General features: G+C 55.3%; 1 protein-coding gene across 3 annotated transcripts in view; it reads left to right on the top strand.

Annotated features, from left to right (window-relative positions):
* Nucleotides 1-12331, top strand: part of ABCG1 (ATP binding cassette subfamily G member 1) — a 69565-nt gene that overhangs the window by 36043 nt on the left and 21191 nt on the right. For all 3 annotated transcript variants that reach the window (XM_081074289.1, XM_081074288.1, XM_081074287.1), the window contains 2 exons: nt 9336-9453; nt 10363-10495. In XM_081074289.1, the coding sequence (XP_080930415.1) occupies nt 9336-9453; nt 10363-10495 (251 nt within the window). The remainder of the gene's footprint in view (nt 1-9335; nt 9454-10362; nt 10496-12331) is intronic.

The following is a 12331-nucleotide window of genomic DNA, read 5'->3' on the forward strand; positions in this document are numbered from 1 at the left end:
GGCAAAGAAGAATCTCACCTACTTTAGGGTGTGATTAAACTGGCCACTGAAAGGTTTGCAGCCCAGAGATGCTTTCCTGCACGGTGGGAGCGAGGCCCCAGCCCCACTCCAGCAAAGGTGTTCTTGAGAACGACACTCCGTGATGGTGGGACACGTGTGTGGCCTCAGCCAGGCCCCAGGCCAGCAAGTAAACAAGAGCACTTCCGGCATGCCCAGCTCCATGGCACTTTGGGGGAGATGTGAACAATCAGAGCAGGGTCTGCCCCCGCTTGAACCACAGAAGCAGCCCCTCCAGGATGCTGACACCTTCTCTGTGCCCCCGCCACTCTCCCATCATGCACCTGGCATGTCCTCCTGGTCTCTGACCGGTGACAGTGGTCGGGACGGTCGTGGTGCTAACCGGATCAGACAGACTTGATGGCTGTAATGGGACGGAAGATTCTGGGTCAGGCTCTGTGCTACGGTAAAGGTGGGTCCAGCCTCAGTAGCAATGCTAGCTGTGAGCATGGCGGATGCAGCTGGGGTTCCCTATCAGTGGCCCTTATGTTGGGGCCCCCTGGCCGTTTAGATCGGAACCTGCCCTTGAACCTCAGCTACCATTTGGTGGTCCAGGGAAAGAAAACCACATGCGACTACAGAATTCTAGTGCTGGAAGGCGCTTCGGGAGTAGACCTCTTCTTTTACCATGGGGAAACTGAGGCCAGGACAGGTAGGTAGTCATGTGCATGCCTGGAGTGAGGCCCAGCTGCCCTCTACCACCTCATTCTTCCCTCTTCAGCGGTCCCCACTAGAAACTCCAAGGCCCATCATTTTTCTTTTTGCATTTAATTGCATCCGTCTTAATCTGCTCCTTTAACCTCACGAAAGCTCTGCACTAGGTGGGGACTTGTTCTAACCAGGCTTTGTGCCCATGTGGACTACACAAGGAAGCCGCTGAAAGGCAGCTGTCACCTCTCCTAGAACAGCGTGGGGCTTCCTTCTCAGCGCACGACTGTCCATCAGACTGCCGCTTGTGAGGGTTTGCTGGCTAACGGGTCTAACTTCCGCGTAGTGTTCGTGCAGGAGCAAGGGAGTCGCCTTCAGAGGGAAGTGGGCTCCCCGACGAGGACCCGGCAGGCCTGGCAGGGCTGAGCTGCTGTGTGCGGCTGACGGTGACAGTGTTCTTGCCCTGGCGCTGCTGTAACAAATCACAAACTTGGTGGCTTAACGAGGCACAGATTTATCATCTTGCGGTTCTGGGGGCAGAAGCCAAAAATCAAAGCATTCCTCCTGGGGGCTTTGGGGAAGAATCCTCGCCTTGCCGTTTCCAGCCTCTAGAAGCTGCCACATTCCTTGTGCCGGGGCCCCTTCCTCCACCGTCAAAGCCAGCAGCTCAGCGAGTTGGCATCTATCTCTACCCACCGCCCCCTCCCCTGACCCCTGAGTCCACGTCACACCTCCTGCTACCGCCTCTGATCCTCACGCCTCCGTCTTCCCTTAGAAGACCCGTCGCCTTTGAGGGGCCCGCCTGAATGATCCCAGCTAATCTCCCATCGCAAGGGTTTTAATTAATCCCATCTGCAAATCCCTTTTGCCATATAAACTGACATGTGCACAGGGTCCAAGGATTAGGGTGGACATATCTTTGGGGGCTGTTATCCCGCTCAACACCGTGTGGTAGAACACACATCCTCTCTCCCTCCCTCCTCGCTCCCCTCATCCATCCACCCCTCCATGCCCCCACCCCTGCTTTTCTCCATACCACCCTCCATCCACAGCCCTCCTCACCCTGCGTCCCCAGCACAGCCTGAAAGCCATCCTGTCATTTCTCGTGCTAGGTAAATTGGAGTAGTTAATTCCGGGAACTGGAGAACCATCCAGTTAGAGCTCCTTCTTCCTGGGTGGCTTCCTGTCAGACCTGCCTCAGTGCTCCTGTCCCCCCAAGAACAGAGGCACCTTAGCCTTACCTGTCCTTTCAACCTTGCAAATGGACCTGGGATTGTTGGGAGTCCAGATGTCACTGGCCCTGGGCTAAACTCTGCTTCTTGTTTTGTAAATAAAGTTGTGTTAGCATATTGCCCACTTGTTACTTCTGTACAAAATAGCAGGGTTGAGCACTAGAGTGTATGCTCCACAAAGCCTGAAACGTTAGTGAGAAGGATTCGAGCCTTGTCTCGAACTGTCTGTTCAAAGGGCACTTCCTGGGGGCCCCCTGGTTGGGGACACCGTCTGGCCCTGGGGCTATGGAGGGGAACGTAGCTGTGTGGCTCTGGAGGGCCATTGTCTTGCTTTCCTAACTGTCACTCATTTTATGAAACTGGCAGGATTGCTAGAACCACGTATTTGCAAACCATCAGGCGCCTGCCCTTGAATTTAATGCTCATAGCGGTGCAATGAGGGGTGTTTACAGAGAGCAGGTGACTCAGATCTGTCACTTGCCACAGGTCACAGACTTGAGACTAAGCGGAGCTGGGGTGTTTTCTCATTACACCTGTGCCTCCTCCCTTTGTGGGGAGGACTGGAGGAGGGCGGGCGGGCAGTCCAAGGGGCAGGACGCGGAGCGGGAGGCAGAGGCTGCTGGAAGCCAGGCTGCTGCGGGTCCCACCTGAGTGTCTGTCGGCCCCTCCAGGCGCTGCCACCCGTGGTTGATGCCAGGACAGTGTCCCCATCTCGTGGACGTGTTGTTCTGTGAACAGCATGGCCACGTCACTGACTCACAGGGCGGGAGGGACAAAGGGCTGGGGTTTTCCCGGACGCGTCCTGAGGAAGGTGGGAGAATCTGTCACCTCGCAGGTCAACCGGCGACACGGGCCGTGCATGTTTAGATGTTACCCCGCCTGCAGGTGGGATCGGGAGCCTGGGCCCCGAGCACTTCTGGGACCTGGCCCGAGTCCCGCACTCGATGGTGGCTGAGCTGTACACCGTGCACCACGAGCTGGGCCAAGCCAGGAGGTGGCTGAGACCCGCGTATGCTTCCTTCCCACTGTTCCCTCCGAATGATTTCGTTTTGGTGCTTTTGCAGTGGAAAGGACTGAAAAAGAGCTCACCCATGATCTAAAACCACGCTGTTTGCTAGGACTGGAGAGCGTGGTCACGGATGAGTGGCATTCTGGGGCAACTGAAAACCGAGGGCGGCCAGAGGGTGTGAACTCACCAGCACCCCAACCCAACCGGTGACATTAGAGGTGGCTGCAGGAAGCAGGGTGGCTTTCCTTGTTCCTGTGCTCACCCCCACCCCAGCTTCTGCCAGGCAGCCAAGGTGCTGATGAAGGAAAATATCCATCAACAGAAACAAAATTAAACAGACTTCCAGAAACAGGAAAAACGCCCAGAAAGCCGCCCTTCCCTGTTGTCTGTGGGCTGCCAGCTGCTGGCCACTCTGTCTCCTCTTGCCCCCCACCCCCTTCCAGCACCGAATCCCTGGCCGCTGCCTTCAGCGGGAGTAGGGCACCGCCGCCCCACACGTAGCGTATGGGCCTCTCGTAGCTGCAGCTGACTCAGCGTCACCGTTTGTAGGGGACTTCTAGATGTCCCTGGTGGGTAGGCGTGATGACAGTGACCTGCTTAGTAGCTGGAAAGCTGATGTCCTGGAAGCAGATTGATGGGAGTGGGCTGGTGGGGGTCATATGATCATTGCTTTGGTGTCCCTGTGTGAGAGGAGGGGTCCCGATGAGGACACTCTGTCTCCAGTCCCCTGGCTGACGGATGCAGGACCCTCAGGGAGGGTGAGAGGGTAACGTGGTGGGGGGCAGGGAATCTGGGCAGCTCCCTGACCATCTCCCTATTGAAGAAACGGCCTTTCTCTGCGCAATGGGGTGCGTCATCTGTGATGAGACTCACTTCTTTGCCAGGAGGGCTAGAGGCATTGGACGTGCCCCAGCCACCTGGGCGAGCTGTCAGGTAAGAACAAGCCAGGATCGGGACCCCTCTGTGGCTTCTGCCTGCAGAGCTGCACACGGTGATTTATTTACCGGCAACGATTTTTACAGGATACCTCCCCCAGGAAGGGTCAGAACGCTGAGCTATCAGCCTGCATTTGACATTTGGACAAGCACGGAATGAGCCTGCTTCTCTGTGGGCACCCATTCCACCTGCCCCGGCCCACTCTGCACAGTGAGACCACAGCCTACTGTTGGGGGCCCCTCAGAAACAAACCCAGCGACTGGCTGACCCTCTAGAAACCGCTGCCCCTTCCAAACAGAAGCTCCTTAGATGAAACTCACTGGAGTTTGAGAGACAAGCTGCTTATTATTTTGTGCAGGTCACCAGGGTCGGGCCTAATGGTCCCCAAAGGCCCCGGTGTGTCATCAAGCTGCTCTGAAACACGTCTGCTCCAACCCCTGTGGTTGGGCTGCTCATGGCAGGGGCCAGGGGTGTTTTATAACAAGGAGCTGTGGGGAGCGGCCACTCGGGTCGGAGGACATACATTTCCCTGTACGTGCACCGAGGGGTCCTTCACAGGTGCATGGGGCTTCAGCTCTCAAGTGACAGACACCTGACCACACCCTGGCAAGATTTTTTATTTTTTTTTTGACTTGAGGCCGTTTCATGGGAAGAAAAGGAAACTGAAAGATGAGGGACTATCGTGTGAATTAAGAGTTCTTTGGATGCCCCAGGGCATTTGGGCCTCAGCTTTCAGAACACCTGGCCACACCCACACTGGGAGCTGCTCCACCGGCACCCTGGTCGTGCCCTTGGCCTTCGGAGACTGAGGGGATGTCATATGGGGGAAGGAAAGGAATGCCATTTCTTCCCGTCTTCTGTTAACTATGTCACGCAGCTGCAGACTAAATGCACACTCAATTCAGTGAGAGGACAGAGGTGAGGGGAGCCATTGCCTGGATCCCTGATCTGTGCTGCCGGGACTGGCAGAGGCTCTGGCCGTGTGTAAGGGCCACTTCTGAAGTTGGACAGAAGTCGCTGGCATGTTGGCTCCTCTGATGAGCTGCTGTGTGGCCTTGGGCAGGTCGTTCACCCTCTCTGAGCCCTTGTTTGTCGTCTGCAAAATATGGAGAAGAACCTGGTACTCAGCTCGCTGTGAGGCATAAAGGCACACAGATGTGCGTGAAGCTGGAGCCCTGCTTGCCTGTCGCGAGTGAGTGACCCCCGACCTGTCCTTGTTGGAGGGCTGTCCTTCACGGGCACATTTCTATAAATGAGAAAATCTGTGCCCCTTCCCAACTGAACCTACGTTCTGTGTGTCCCCAGAACATTAAAGGTGCTGGCAGACACCATTTCTCTTTAAAGGTCTGCTATCTCATATGGGACGTGCAAACAGTAGGTCATTCCATTTCTCCATAGTTTCCTGATATACATTCTGGGCCCAAATCAGCTCATCCCAGGACAGGGGTCACAGGGTGGCAGCAGGCACTCACGAGATTATTGAGGCGTAATTTCCCATCGAAGGAGAGTTCTACGCATAAAGGGGTATTGGCTTCATTTCCAAGGGAGGAAAATATTTTCCCTTTCGGAAAAAAATGTATTCCTGTGTCAAAAAATCAACACCCCTGGGGATGTACCTAAGCTTCAAAAGCAATTACCCACTGAAGTGATGACAGGGGCCTCCCAGGGCTCATTACATCCTGTCTCTGTCTGACCCGGGCGCTGGTTCCCCCATGGTCCAGTGTGGGGGGTGTCAAGCCGTGCACACACTTATGGTTTCTGCACTTCCCCTGTGTATGCTGCACTTCAGGGAAATTTGCATCAAGAAGTCATTACTCTGAAATAAATATAATCTCACATTTTGATTGTGACTACATAAAGGTTTATAGGTGAGCTTGGTGCCACCCACAGAGGGACAACAGTGGCCCGTCTAAAACACATCGCACAGCAATACTGGACCCTGTGGGTTGACCTCAGGGACTGTCTGGGCAGCTGGACCTCCAGGGGCTTCTGGGAATTTCCTCTGACCCAGACGGGTCCTATTGGGGCAGTGGCTTGAAAAGAGGCACAAGCCAAATGGCTGTGCTCAAGACGGTGGCTGTCACTCTGAATTCACTTGTGCAAAGAGCTCACCTTCTGCTCACTAAATCCATAAACAGTTTGTAAGTGACCGCTACATGCCAAGCAGCAGCCTACACTTAATGCTAAGTGCACGTGAAAACCTTTGTCCGCGGGGTTGGTAAACGTCCATTTATGTATGTCTGTGTTCACCAACCTTTCCTGAGTGGACACTGGGCCGGGCAGCAGTCGTGGCCGGAGGTTCTGAGACTGAGGGTGAGGGTCCTGCGGTGACAGCGTCCCTTCTTTAGCTGTCATGCCCTGAATACTCTTTCAGCCAGAACTATGCATCACATTTGTTTCACAATTGTCCTCTTTCCCATGAAGACCCCCCGCTCCAAGTCCCAAAATGTGAAGCATCAGGGTTGGGGAGACAAACGGACCGCGGGCTGGCACTGGTTTCGTGGCTGAGAACCTGCGTCTCCACCTGCTCCTCTCACTGGGCCTTTCTCCTGCCCATCAGCCCCTTTGCCCCAGTGGTCCTGCTGCCTTTGGCCCCTGTCTTCTCACTGCAGGACATGCCCGTCCCATGTCAGATGCTGGCCAAGTTCTGCACTGGGACCCAGTGTTTGAGCCGACCTCCCTTCACTATGATGGAGGGGCCCGGGGTACTTCATCTCTCTGTCTCTCTGTCTCCATTTCTCTCTGTCTCTCCATCTCTCCTCTCTGGTTTTGGTCTGGGCCCTGCTATGGCTTCTGGTCTGGCTGTTTTAAGGATGGAACTCCTGCACCCTGTGGGGGCTGATGGGTGTCCATGGCCCTGCCTGTTGGGTAGTTTTCCCATTATGCCAAGAACAGAGCTGAGGGGGGCTCAAAGGTAGGAAAGTAGGGCAGGGAAGGGTGGGGTTGGTGCTGGGAGGGGTCCATCTGCATTTCACATTTCTCTAAGGGGACAAACACAGGCTGCAGCAAAGGGTGGTTTTGTTACATAGGGACGTGCACGTGTGGACAGCAGTCCCTTAGCCTGCTGCTGGGAGCCCAGCTCTGTGTCTCCCCCATCCCAGCCTCTGGGCCCACAAGAGGAAAGATCAGTGCCTCCTTGACTTCTGTTGCCAGTGTCACTTTTAAGAGTTTTCAATCCCAAATGCATGTTTGTCATTTTTAAAGAAAAACAGATTTCTAATGTTAGAGGAGCCCCAAGTTGGATCTTGTACCATCTCTGCTGCCGAACCCCACATGGGTCCCACGTGGGAGGACCCTTCCCAACCGGCCCTGCAGCATGTCACACGCACTCCCTGTCCTAACACGTTACCCTGGGGGCCAGCGCCCCTCTCCGAGGCGTGAGTTCTCAGCCTTGTGAGGCAACATAACTCACTCAACTCTATGGTGTGTGGGTTTAGCGCCGGGGCTCACGGTCAGACCCACAGTGACAGTCTGGTGGCTGTAAAGGAGGAGACCGTGGTGTGTACCCCCATCCACGTTTTCCCATGAAAGGGCTGGATGCCCCCGTAGCTCCTACACTCATGCCTGTTCCTGGCGTCCTGGCCATTGGCTTCACTGCAGCCAGTATTGTTATCTGCACCCCAGTGTGGACCCCCACTCCCGGGGCCAGCCTTAGTGACATCAGAGTGAGAGTAGGGCCCATGGGGTCTGCGTGGAGGGAAGGACCTCTCACAACCCCAACTACAAGGCTGCCCTCAGGTTGTCACGACCCCTGTGCAGACTGCACGTGGCCTCCAAATGGCCAGTGGTCATCCTGGCAATGTGTTTGCACCCCCAGGCAGCTCCTGGTTTACGGGGGACCAGCTGGGGATCAGCCCAAACTTTGAGAAGGAGGGTTTGCTCGGGAATAACCGTGCTCTGGACCTGAACCCACAAGAGGCCGGTAATTAGCAGACGTCTGGCATTTAGAGCTCCCTCGGTGATGTCACACAGGTTCCCTGTGGCCCAGATCCCAAAGTGCCATCCTGATTCAGAGCCTGCTGTGCTGAGAGCTTGACTTATTAGAGGAGGGGTCTCTGCTGTGCCCCGAGTAGTCCATCTGTCTGTCCACCCAGGGGCAGACGCAGTCCTTTGGGGTCCCCTCCCCCACACAGGTCTCCTTGAACTCTCATGGCCGTGTTTGCTGACCTATCACCAAGTGGTAGGAATCTGGCTCATTTGCAGTTCTGAGCCATTCTAGACACCCTCCCTTTGTCTCCCTGCCCTTCCTTTGTCCCTCTGTCCCTGTCCCACCAGGAAGACTATGTCAACCCTCCCCAGGCGACTGTCTCTCTCTGTAATGAGCCAGAACACAAGTTTCCTGCCTTTGCTTCCGCTCCTCTGTGCCTGATTAAACAAGGCCTTAGGGATTCTCCATCTAAATGAAGGTGGCACTGGTGACAGGTTGGGTGTTCAGGTGTCTCATTTGTGAGACGGGAACTCCCTGGACCTTGGCCAGGGCACGAACAAACAGGAGTTTGGGGGTGCAGAGAGCATGCGGCCGGGGACTGGGAAGAGAGCTGGGTCTGGTCGGGTGCGCATGCACTCGTTTCTCATCAGGCCCCTGAACGTCGTGTGGGAGCTGGAAGGTTGCGTTTGCGTGGCTCTGATCGTTGACGGTGCGTCTGGGAGTGCTTCTCAGGACCTGAGAAATGTTTCTGAATTAGCAGTCTTTATCCACAAACCCAGCTGCTTCTATTTTATTCTGGAGAGCACATTTGAACAGTCTACTTGGAAAAAATTAGTATGGCTGTGTTTGGGATGTGTAGTTTTTCTGTCCTTTTACAAAGCTCTCAGATGGAGACTTGGCAGAAATTCCAAAGCCATTCGATGTGGCTGCAAAGTGATGAAGTTTAATTATTAATTCGTTAGTATATCAACTCGCTGATTATAGAGGAATGATTTATGAATAAATTCTATATGAATAATTTACATTCTTATAAATTATAAATACAAATTCATAGATGCAATATTAAGTTAATCATTTAATTAACAAGGTATGGGCTCACCATTGTGGGGACAGAAGCAGTGTGGCCGGTGGTGTGGCCCAGGGTTAGGCTCTGTTGCCACCAGTTTTGGGGGCCTGGACAAGTCACGTCGGCCCCCTGGACACCAGCCTGCTCCTCCCGAAAGGAGAATGGTGGCTCCTGCTTCCCTTGATGTGCATATGAAAGTGCTGTGTATACTCTAAATAAAGCATTATACACCCACCGTAAATGTCATAAACATAACCCAGGACATGCAGCTAAAGACGTTCACAGAGGTGTCAAAAAGATACGAGGTCCGTTTTCTTGCCCAGAAATCGGCATTGTATAAGGTGTGAAAAATCTTGCCTTGGGCTCCGTGGGCAAATGTACTGTGTGCTTGGGCAGCACCAGGATAAAACCAATGAGTCCTGTGATGGTTGGAGAGTGAACGTGATCTGCTTCTTGCAGGGTACAAGACCCTTCTGAAAGGGATTTCTGGAAAATTCAACAGTGGGGAGCTGGTGGCCATCATGGGTCCCTCCGGGGCCGGGAAGTCCACGTTCATGAACATTCTGGCTGGATACAGGTGAGCACGCCCAGCCGAGGAGCGAGGTCCTCACCCGCCGTCAGCCCTAAGAGGCCCTGGAACCTGACGAGAATGACATTGGAAGGTCAAAAGGCAGCACCTGCTCGCTGCCACATGACTGGAAACGTCACTCCTGCTCAGGGGAGGGAGGTCTTGGGGTGGAATAGCGATGGCTCCCACCCCCTCCTGGGGCTGAGCTGAGGCCCCCAGAAGAGCAGAGGGCAGTAAGGAGGCTCGTGGGCCTGGGGCTGAGGCAGTGAGTGAGTGTGGCGGGCCGGGCTGTGCCCCTTCCGTTTCCACAGTGCACACAGCATGCCCCCACCTGTTCCCTGTGTCACAGAGAAGGACCATGTGCTTGGCCTAATGGATGCAAGGCCCAGGCCGCCCTCTCTGAGCCACGTGAGCCCAGGGCCCTTGCTGTGCTCCCTCCCCATCAGCCTCCGAGCCAGGCACTTGGGAGCTGGTTCTGATGCAGCGGCCACACCCCGGACAGCAGGGTCTTGGCCTTTAGGGCAGTGAGTGTAGCCTTGGTTACACAGGGTCCTTCAGAAGCCACTCTTAGAACCCCCCACAAGCCAGGGGTGCATCTGACATCCTGGCTGCGAGGAGGACCGTCCACGCATGTCTTTGTTGGTGTGTTTAGTGGGCACTTGTTACAGACGTGCCATCCCAGAGAGGCCCCCACTCCCCTTCCCCTCTCCGTCCATACTGGGCATTGTCTCTGCACACTTCCTTCCTGTGAGGGCTGGGGCTGCCCCTGCTCCCCTCTTCCTGCCCCTCGCTGTCTCTATGGCAAACAAACGGTCCTGCAGGGAGGATGCTGGGAGGGGCTGCCTCTCTCTCATCCCTCCCCGGGCCCGGAGGAGGAGAGCAGGGGCTGGGCTGACGTGTCCTCTCCGGGCCTTGCAGGGAGACTGGCATGAAGGGCTCTGTTCTCATCAACGGCATGCCCCGCGACCTGCGCTGCTTCCGGAAGGTGTCCTGTTACATTATGCAGGACGACATGCTGCTGCCCCATCTCACCGTGCAGGAGGCCATGATGGTGAGCGGCCCCTCCCGCCTGTGCTCCTGCCCCAGCCCCCTCTCCTCCAACAGAGGGCGCAGCACCCAGCGCCCAGCACCCAGCGTGGGGTGGGGGGTTCTGCCCAGCTGCCTGCAGTAGTTAGCACCCCTATTCCAGTGGAGTTCTGATACCAGTCATGCCATTTGGACAACTTCATGGAAAATAAACCCCAAGACCCTGGGTTCTCACCGACCTGGGATGGCAAAGTCAAGGTCAAGTGTCTGAGAAGGTTACTGACCAAACTGATATCGGTGACCATTCCCAGGGTGACCACTATCCTTGCGCCACCAACCCAGGGTCTGTCCTTCCCACCAGCCATCCTCCGGTTGTTTGGGCCCAAGTTCCAGTCAACCTGGTGACAAGGTTATGGCCCCTCTGACTGGCCTGTCTGCCGGGAGGGGGAGTGAAAGCAGCGTTTGCTGCCCACCTACTGGGTCCCAGGCCCTGCGCGCACACAGCCCAACACAGGCATCAAACATGTAACCCTTGAAAGCACATGAGAAAGGCAGCCTCCGGAGTCAAGTGCCAAGCCCAGGGCGTCCTGTACAGTTGGGAACGGAGTGGCCTGGCCACCCTGCTCTTTGAACAGACTGCGACCCAGCCAAGTGCTGTGACCTGGGCTTCCAGGGCCAGTGTCTGAAAAGGCCCAGCCCACGGACAGGCCCACACCCACCAGTCCTGGCAGTGGGAGCTGCCAGAATGCCTCCCCCTGAGAGGAGGAGGGAGGGGCCCTGACGGCCCTTTTGCTCAGCAGTGTGCTTTGTGCTGGGGCTGCTTGGTGCTTTCTCCTCATCCACTGCCAAACACAGGGCCTCCAGGATGCTCCTGGCACATTACGGGACCTTCTCAGCCTGTCTGCCTTGTGCGCTGGTCAGTGGGCGTGTGTTCGCCCTGGTTTTGCAGCCTGGAGAGGTCTTGCCTGGTGCTTCTGCCTGGGACTGGGCAAAGCTTCCTCCCTGTGGTGTCCGAGAGTGGCAATTGCCCAGCTTTTTGTCCCAAGGGCAATTCCCAGGGAATCTGAGCAAAGGGAAGTGGGGTAAGGTGTCAGATACGTGATCTGCTCCCTAATCTGCTTTGTGGCAAAGCAGAAAGAGAGGCTCCTGTGGAGCTGTTTCTGTCGCCGTCCCTGGTACTGAGTGTCCCGTAAGTAAGGGGAGACCTCTCCCCCAGGCTGGCCTCCCGAGAAGGCACATGCACTGGTGGCCTGATTGTTTTCCCAGCCTCCAAACAGGGCTTCTGTTGGGGGCACAAGGGACTTCGGAAGATCTCACAAACAGCAGTCAGTTTAGTAAACACCCTCGCAGGCTCCTTCAATGCTAGTTCATCTCGTCTAGGGGGAGCAGAGCTTAGCTGCTCTGTGAGTTACTAAATGAAGCACTTGGTTACTTGTCTCAGAAAAGTCCCTTTGATTTCCGACTCAGTCTCTGCTTTCTTTTGCAGACAACGTTGGTGACTTCTGTTGTCACCTGCCTCCTCTCCCTAACCTGTTACCAGGCTCTGCTGTGAAATCTGTTTGTTTTCAGAGTATATTAAATGAGACTTTGACTTTAAGAATTTCACAATGCCTTTGAAGAATCCTTTGACCTTGAGGCTGTGAGACCTTTCACCCTTCGAGGTCTTGTCACACACGTAGTATTGTTACAGGCTACCAGCTGCAGGTTGTGCATTTTCGCAGGCTGCTTCTGACCCTTACAACCAGCAGGCCAATCGAGAAGTGACACTTGGTGTCACAGGGCAAGCAGCTGGCCTGGCCTAAGCCTACCCATGCCTGGACCGTGGCCTCTTTCCCACTCTCCCCTTCATCTCAGTCGCTCA

Source organism: Rhinolophus hipposideros (assembly GCF_964194185.1).
Source record: "Rhinolophus hipposideros genome assembly, chromosome: 2".
Taxonomy (NCBI): Eukaryota; Metazoa; Chordata; class Mammalia; order Chiroptera; family Rhinolophidae; genus Rhinolophus; species Rhinolophus hipposideros.